Consider the following 9062-nt stretch of genomic DNA (forward strand, 5'->3'; position numbering starts at 1 on the left):
CAAAGGTGATCGGTCTTTGTTAATTTGTGTATATGTATGGTGTTTTATTACCCAAATTACTAAGCGTCAAAGGAACTTACAAAATGATATAGTACTCCCTCCATAAGAATATAAGGTGATCTAGCTTCTAAGCAAACTTCATCAAGTTTGACCAAATTTAAAGGAAAACATATCAATATTTTTTAAAACAAAAAATATATTCAAAGATCAATTTAATGAAATTAATTTGGCATTGTAGATGTTGCTAGTTTTCCTACAAACCTGACCAAAGTTAAAGTAGTTTAACTTATGACAAATCCAAACATCTTACGATGAGGACATCCAGTGGCAAATGTAGAATGAAATTTAAGGGTGTGCTCTTACATATGTAAATTATTTTGGCGCCAAGTAAATATATTTATGCATGTCATTTCTCTAAACTCAATCAATTAATACATAAACAAAACAAAGAAAAGATGAATCGTATAGCCAAATTATGATTCAAAATTGTTGGTGTGGCCCATGGCCATCTAAATAGTTTAACCGTATGACCAAATTCCCAAATTATCAATGACTTTATAGTTTTTGGAACATTAAAAAAAATTCATCCAAAATTAACAAATTGGTATTCTCAATGTTTATTAATTGGCACATCAGGTACATTATCTCATAATCTGCTCATCGATCATGTGATAGGATTAACGAGCTAACAAACAATCTGGTCAATTAATACTCACAGCTTTTAAAGTTTTCCATACTCATTGGTTCTCAGTAAACAGTTTTGCGTTATTGCAGCTCGGAAAGATGGAATGGCTCATAGGTTGGGCGGGCAGAGCTGGGGCTTAAGCCCCAACAAGCCCCAACCATAGATACGCCCCTGAGGACATCAACACCATCGATACATTCACGTCTCCACAAGTACATCTTCATGGTCCGATTCCCCGCGCTCGTGCACGTCAACTCAACTATCAGGTGAGTTCATATTCATCTTATTTATATCCAAGAGATGTGTACACTCTTATTTTACTTAGGAATGATGGAGTGGATCAAAGGAGAGAGGTTTCGCGCGGGCTGGATGCAGACTGCAGGACATCACCAAATTGTGACGGCCGCCACGATTTCATGCGAACTCTGATTTGGGTGTGCAAGCACTTCTTGGAAAGCCTATCAAGTCTACTTTCAGATGGATATAGCCTCATGTCCATATCTATTTTGGAGCGGCCGCAGTCATCGTTTCACTACGAGTCCTTTCCTGTCAAAGGTGTTGTGTCACCTTATTTGGGCTCAATGGGCTTTGTACCATGTTGGGTCCATTAGGGACGCGTCCTAGGGTTAGAGCATGACCCCAGCACCCCTGTGGTCGTTCTCCCCCTCTTCTTATACCCTTAGCCGCTGCCAAGAACATTTGGGTTTTGATGATTAGAGTTAGCTTCTTACTACCTTATCGCAGTGAGCGTGTTGGTTAAACCGTCCGTCTGCTTGTAATCGGAACCCCGCCATTTTGTGTTTTTTATAGTGAAACTTTCATCTTCATCTAGTAATTCAGTGTTGGTGTATCGGTTGCTAAGGCGCAGCGTCTTTAGACGGTTGTAGTTGGGTCGTGAACGTCGTCGTCATCCAATCGAGTTATCCCCTGTCTCTCATCGAAAGATCAGGACACTAACCCTCGCGGGTCATCATCATCTTACATTCTAAAACTGATGGAGTAGTCTTTTTTTTGGATGGGGGAGGCTAGTATTCTAAAACTAAATATTATTTTGTTGCTATACATAACTTGTAAATATATAGTGAAAACCCTAACTTGGGTTAAAACTCTTGTAAACCTCAATCAAAAAGATATCTAAATCCATAAAAGAATCACACTAAGATGATGTAACATAAGTACAAAACCATGTAAGAAAATTGTCCAAACTCGACTTCATTTGGGAGAAAAATAACAAATTTCAAACAAAACTTCCCTATGGTTTTTTTTTCAAAATTTAATATTTTTTAGATCTTATAAACGAAGTCGAGTTCAAAAAAGATTTTTTATATAGTTGTGTAACATCATCTCATCTACATGTGTTATTGTTTTTTTGTGAATTTAGATGATTTTTTTATCGGGTTACACAAATCTTCACATGAGTTGAGTTTCCACTATATATTTACCCATATAACTCTAATTCAAAAACTTCTAAATCATGTAAAAGAAATAAAAAAATCCACAACAATGCCAGACAAATACTTGTACTACCTCCATGATCAAATAGATGATGTCCTAGAATAATTAATTGATGAAAAAATATTAGATTTGACATGAGAAAATGATATATATTTTATGAACAGTTAGAATTTGACATGAAAAAAATACTTTTACGGATAGTTAATTTGTTACTATATTTTATAGCATGGGAAATATGTGCATGGGAAACACAAAAAGTAAAACATGTGCACGGGAAACTGGCTCGCTATTAAAACGACAATTCGGAGGTAATATAAATTAGCAGCATTGCTACACACTTAACTAGAAAACCATCACCAATTAGAGCAGGTACAATAGCAGGCTATAAGCCAGCTATAAACATATTTTAAAGAGATAAAAGAAGAGAGAGAAGAGCAGCGGGCTACAGATCTGTAGCCAGCTGCAGCACGGACTTCAAGACGTAATGTGTGTATGACAAGTGGGACCAGGTATTAATAGTGAATGCAATAGCCAATTCATACAATTGCATTGACAAGTGGGCTATACTATTAAACTTGCTCTTAGGAACCTATTTTTCATGCGCACACATCTCAAAATGTTAAACGGATCGTCTTTTGAAAAAAAATCAATAGGAAAGTTGTTTTAAAAATCTTATTAATTATTTTTTAAAAAGTAGCTAACACTTAATTAATTACTTTTAATAAATTGTTTTGTTACGTGCGTGATAGATTATTTCTCAACTCATTAATAACAACACAGCCTTAATTAAGGTATGAACATAACTGATGCTTCCTACCCTGTTTAACTCACGAGACCATGAACCAACACGTGTCGTCTGTTGCCACGTTAACATCGCCGCAAGATCCATTTTTCCCATCACCTATAGCCCCTACCACACTTCCTCTCTGCTCCAGCAGTTAGCAGCACTAATAAGCCCACTAACCTCCCTCTCTAATCGCCATCACCAACAACTCCAAACTCCACACGTCTCCATCTCCATCGAGCCCAGCTCCACGAGCCGAGCCGAGCCGGCACAGCGCGAGCCACCTACCCGCGAGGCCGCCACGACCCGGTCCCACCGGTCATCCTCCCTCCCCCCACCTAACTTCACGGGGGCCGCCTCCATGTGGCGAAACGCGAGCGCAACTAGCAAATTACTACAACGCGAGCTGAGATGAAATCCCCAAACTACCCCTCCTCCTCCCCCCTCTCCCCGTTCAACAACCGCTCACCAACCCCGGCTGCCTCACCGGCTCCGGCCACCTATAAAAACCCCTCCCCCCTCCTCCACCTTCCTCCTCAGGAGACACCACCCGCCGCCGCCGCCGCCTCCTCCATTACCGAGAAGAAGAGAAACCTCTCTTCTACTGTTGGATCCAACTACTACCTACCCGCACGCCGCAATGTCGCTCGCCACCAGCTCCTCGATGGCCGGTGGGGCGGCGGTGGTTCCACGCAGCGCGACGGCGACGACGGCCTCGGCGTTTGTCACGATGAAGCGGCGCGCCACGGCCGTGCGCGCCGTACACGCGGCGGAGCCGTCGAAGAACCCGCCCGTCGGCGTCCCGTCCGCGGCGAAGACGTCGTCGCCGTCGGTGGCGGCGCCGGAGAAGGCCCCCGTGGCGGCCGCGCCCGCGCCTGTGGCTCCGGCTCCGGCGGCCACGAAGCAGGTGGCGCCGGCGAGGTGGGCGGTGGACAGCTGGAGGACGAAGAAGGCGCTGCAGCTGCCGGAGTACCCCAACGCGGCGGAGCTGGAGGCGGTGCTCAAGACGATCGAGGCGTTCCCGCCGATCGTGTTCGCCGGGGAGGCGAGGCACCTGGAGGAGCGCCTCGCCGACGCCGCCATGGGCCGCGCCTTCCTCCTCCAGGGCGGCGACTGCGCCGAGAGCTTCAAGGAGTTCAACGGCAACAACATCCGCGACACCTTCCGCGTCCTCCTCCAGATGTCCGCCGTCCTCACCTTCGGCGGCCAAATGCCCGTCATCAAGGTAGTACTAGTACACCCAATCCAAAAATTCCCAAAACAAAATCCAATCACGCATTCCCTCAATTCCTTTTTCTACGATTCGATTCGATTCGTGTGTGTATGATTGAAAAGGTTGGGAGAATGGCGGGGCAATTCGCGAAGCCGAGGTCGGAGGCGTTCGAGGAGAGGGACGGGGTGAAGCTGCCGAGCTACAGGGGCGACAACATCAATGGCGACGCGTTCAACGAGAAGAGCCGCATCCCTGACCCGCAGAGGATGGTTCGGGCCTATGCGCAGTCCGCCGCCACGCTCAACCTCCTCCGCGCTTTCGCCACCGGAGGATACGCCGCCATGCAGCGCGTGACGCAGTGGAACCTCGATTTCACCCAGCACAGCGAGCAGGGCGACAGGTGAGAAGAGATCTTCCATGCACTTTTGACATGGGACCACCTATACATTTATCGACAAATTTTCTACTAAAAATTTGACAGATATAATTATAGTACAATTATAGTGTAATTACACTGTAACTTATATATAATTACACTGTAACTTCCATGTAACTACAGTGTAACTTGTATGTAAGTTCACGTAATTTTGAATCGTTAGATCTTTTACAAGATTTGTTCTGGTGAAGAAGAAAAAAATCACAGCACACATATATGTGAAAAGAGTTGTTCCCACGACCTCTATTTTACTGAAATAACATGTTACCAAGAAATTCTTGAAAGTTACATACAAGTTACATTATAGTTACAGTGTAATTACATACAAGTTACAGTGTAATTACACTACGATTGTACTGTAATTACATTTGATAAATTTTTGGAGGAAATTTTGTCGACAAATATATAGCAAATTCGTTTGACATAGCTTTTGGTGATCCTAGTAGATGTTTTGCAACTTTTGCTGCGATAAAATTGGCATCGCGTCGTTGTCGAATTTAAAGGGTTGTTGTTCAATTGCTCCCACATACCTCCCTGTCAAGATAACGTGACAACTTGGTTTGCAAACGATTGATGCTACAGCATAATACATTCTTACGATGTAGGTTAGGATTGGAAATTATGATTTATATTCTTTTTCTTTCGGGTAGGGAATCCATGAGAGTTGGTCATCGAAACATGTTATCCAAATTTCTAAATATTTAGGTGCTCTATATAAAGAAATTACCAGTCTTTTGTTTATTGACGTTTGATAATTGATCAATAAATTTCTTTGGTTCTGTAAAACAAAGGTACGTAATTGCAATATTTCCTTGGGCTAAGCAGTATAGTTTAAATGGAGAAACAAGCACTGGATTACATCATTCTGCTACTATTCTAGTACTGTTGTTTCTATAGGAGAGGCTTTGAAAGCATTGGACCATTCATCGTATCCGTTCTAACTCAAGTGAAGTTAGATTCCACTTACTACTGTTTGGATATGAAATTAGTCCTCCTCATAATTCCATCTTGCTCTGTGTCAATCTCTGTTATCATTTATCAATAACAGTTGTTAAAATGCTAAAGGCTTTTGGTAGTATTTGGTAAGTTGTCATGCTATCCAATGATCTGACAATTGTTGGTATGCTGGTGCAGGTACCGTGAATTGGCACACAGGGTTGATGAAGCCCTTGGCTTTATGTCTGCTGCTGGGCTAACAGTGGACCACCCGTTGATGACAAGTACTGATTTCTGGACCTCACATGAGTGCCTTCTCCTACCCTATGAACAATCTCTGACCCGTCAGGACTCCACAACTGGTCATTTCTACGACTGCTCTGCCCACATGCTATGGGTGGGCGAACGCACTCGCCAGCTCGATGGTGCTCATGTTGAGTTCCTCAGGGGTGTTGCCAACCCTCTTGGCATCAAGGTTGCCTTTAGACCCAACTTCATATTTACAGAGTTAAATTCACCCAACCCTTGCTGACATAGAAAAAACGCTCACAAAATATGGATTGCAGGTGAGTGACAAAATGAACCCAACCGAGTTGGTGAAGCTGATTGAGATTTTGAACCCATCAAACAAGCCTGGGAGAATTACCATCATCACAAGGATGGGGGCAGAGAACATGAGGGTCAAGTTACCTCATCTTATCCGTGCGGTCCGCCACGCTGGACAAATTGTCACATGGATTACTGATCCAATGCACGGGAACACCATCAAGGCTCCTTGTGGTCTGAAGACACGCCCCTTTGACTCCATTCTGGTAAGTTCTGTTTTTCGATACACCGTGTCTGTTTTATTGTACAATTGCATCCACAAAATATATAAACAATTCGAAAGAAGATTTAGATTTTCTTGACGTTCTTAGCTGGTATGCTACCCTATCAACATAAAAGAACAGAAAGAGGAACACGTTTTGGGCGTGTACTCATGAAAATAGAAGAATTTTCTGGGGAGCATTGTATGAGCTAACTAGCTGATGCATTGTCAAATGGCAATGTTGATGATGATGGTGTAGCGTGTTATATTCCACTACTTGTTTCAGATGTTCCAGTTCAGAATCCATAGGGGGGACTGCTATTGAAAATTATTCGTTTAACTAGATGATCATTAGTTGTCTATAATAAAAAAGGTTGGTGGGTGGTCAGTGTTAGCTCAAATTTGTATTCCCTGGGGATAATCTAGACCACAAAAAGACATACTAATGGTGGAGTAGAATGTTGCGTTAGGTATAGATGCTGGTACCTATCAACTATCATATGTTGTTTCATTGCGAAGGTGGCTAGTGGACTAGTACTGCCGTACAATAGAGAAAAGATCTTTTGGTCTCTATCATAGGTGGTCACAAGTGGTACATGTCAGTTAAATGGTTTTTAGTGAAGTGGGTCCAATGGTATGATAGAAATTGATCTACTGAAACCACTTCTTGATGTGGGAACTGATTGGGGAGTATTGGAGGTTGAAATATCTTGTCATTCAAGAATATTTGGGCGCATGGGGCATCTACTGAGTTTTTTCCTGCAACTAATGCCATGGTGACAATGGCTACTCCCTCCGTCCAGAATGTAACAACCATCTTAGGATAATGTATCTGGACATACATTGTCCTAGTATGGGTCTCATTCCATCCTAGATTGCTGCATCCTAGAACAGAGGTAGTAGTGAATAGAGAAATACTATCTGTGGGTAGTGTAAGTTCAAGGGCAGAGGATGGTGACATCACAGGACTTCTGGACTTCATGAGTCTTCAGGACTTTTAAATCAACTGAAAGGCATTAAAAATAATGGGTCTCTTATAGTATACATTATGCCGATAGAAAATTGCTTGACGCATTCAACGAACGATTAGGTGTAACAGTGTACAGACCAAAACAGTCCTTGTCACCTTAATGTTGATTATGGGATATTAGGATTCTATTGGAAGATGCTGACAACACAAATCCGAAAGAGCAGATGTTCTGCATGTTGGAATGACGAAGGAAAAAAATGAGATTTGGTCACAAACTATAATCCAAGACTCGTCAATATTTACTTAATAAGACTTTAGTCGTTGAACCGCAAGACTGGCAATAGCTATCCAGTGATAGATATATCTGCTCAATGATTCTCAACTGATTGTTTGACATGTACCTTTTAAAAATGTTGTATTCTGCATTCAGGCCCATGCAATTATCAGACTGACTAATCATGAGCTTGTAATCTATGACAGGCCGAGGTACGAGCATTCTTCGATGTGCATGATCAAGAAGGAAGCCACCCAGGAGGTGTCCACCTCGAGATGACTGGGCAGAACGTAACCGAGTGCATCGGCGGATCCCGAACCGTCACCTTCGATGACCTGGGTGACCGCTACCACACCCACTGCGACCCGAGGCTGAACGCGTCCCAGTCGCTGGAGCTCTCCTTCATCATCGCCGAGAGGCTGAGGAGGAAGAGGATCCGGTCGTCGAAGCTGAACAACATGTTGCCGTTGCCACCCTTCGGTGTCTGAATCTGAAATGGGTAAGGGAAACCAGGGGAAGACGGAGGAATGACGAACGGGGTAGATAAGATAGCTGCAGCAAGAACTCGACGACGCCTATTCCATTTGTTGGTGGGATGCTCTTGGTGAAATCCTATATTTTGCGAGCTTTTTTTTCTGTTGTAACTTTTCAGTTGGTATATATATGCTCTGTAATATCATGCCAGGCTGAAAGGCTTTGACATTTCGGTTTTTCTATGTTTCTATCATGGATAAGAGAATAAAATGCAAGATAGAAGAAGGCTTTGTGAATAATTACTTGCAAGCGATTAATCCCCTATCTTCGTTTGCTGTGTTCCCTTGGTTAGTTTCAAAATGTGCTATGCGGTTTTGGAGCTTTGAATCTGCACACGGGAGCCAAGCAAACGGCCTCTTGCACGGATTGTTCATCCAGACTTGCAGTGCTGCAACAGGGAGCATGAACTTTCTGTAGATATGAAATGCACCTTAGGAAATTAACGCCAGTAGAGTTAGTTTAATCAGGCAATCTTTGGTGTTAGCGGGCCAAATTTTTAGATAACATTAGTATTGGAGGATTCAATTGCATAGTCTTCTCTTCAAGGAACTGGTTGTCCTGTCCAGGATATAGTAAGAACAAGTTACTTAGTAAGAACATGTGTATTTCTCTTTCCACGGTTTTTTTTTTAAAAAAAAAAAGAACAGGTAAAGGAGCACACAGAAACCCTGTTATCAAGGCCAAATTCAACTTATGTTTATTAACAGCACCAAAAGCTTTGCACTCTTGTCCTCAGAAAACGCCCAGGACTCTCCAGCAGACAGACATGGCTAAGCCGAAAGATACAGGAGGGCTGGACACCCACGCCACAGTAGTCCCATATATAATTGGGCTAACCCCGATTATAATCCTGAAAGGGAAAGGAATAAGTTCACTTTAGGTCCCTCTATATGTTGTCGCGTCTAAAATTCGTCTTTAAACCGAAATAACAGATATAGGGAGGAGAGGAATACTGTGAATATTGGAT

General features: G+C 42.9%; 1 protein-coding gene across 1 annotated transcript; it reads left to right on the plus strand.

Annotated features, from left to right (window-relative positions):
* The first annotated feature begins 3456 nt into the window (after positions 1–3456).
* On the plus strand, positions 3457–8334 carry LOC127766968 (phospho-2-dehydro-3-deoxyheptonate aldolase 1, chloroplastic). Its single transcript, XM_052292158.1, has 5 exons — positions 3457–4149; positions 4260–4537; positions 5708–5984; positions 6076–6321; positions 7768–8334. The coding sequence occupies exons 1-5, from the start codon at positions 3565–3567 to the stop codon at positions 8047–8049; spliced, it is 1668 nt and encodes a 555-aa protein (XP_052148118.1). The 5' UTR covers positions 3457–3564; the 3' UTR covers positions 8050–8334.
* Positions 8335–9062: the final 728 nt, after the last annotated feature.

The sequence above is a fragment of the Oryza glaberrima genome, chromosome 3 (genome assembly GCF_000147395.1).
Source record: "Oryza glaberrima chromosome 3, OglaRS2, whole genome shotgun sequence".
NCBI lineage: Eukaryota > Viridiplantae > Streptophyta > Magnoliopsida > Poales > Poaceae > Oryza > Oryza glaberrima.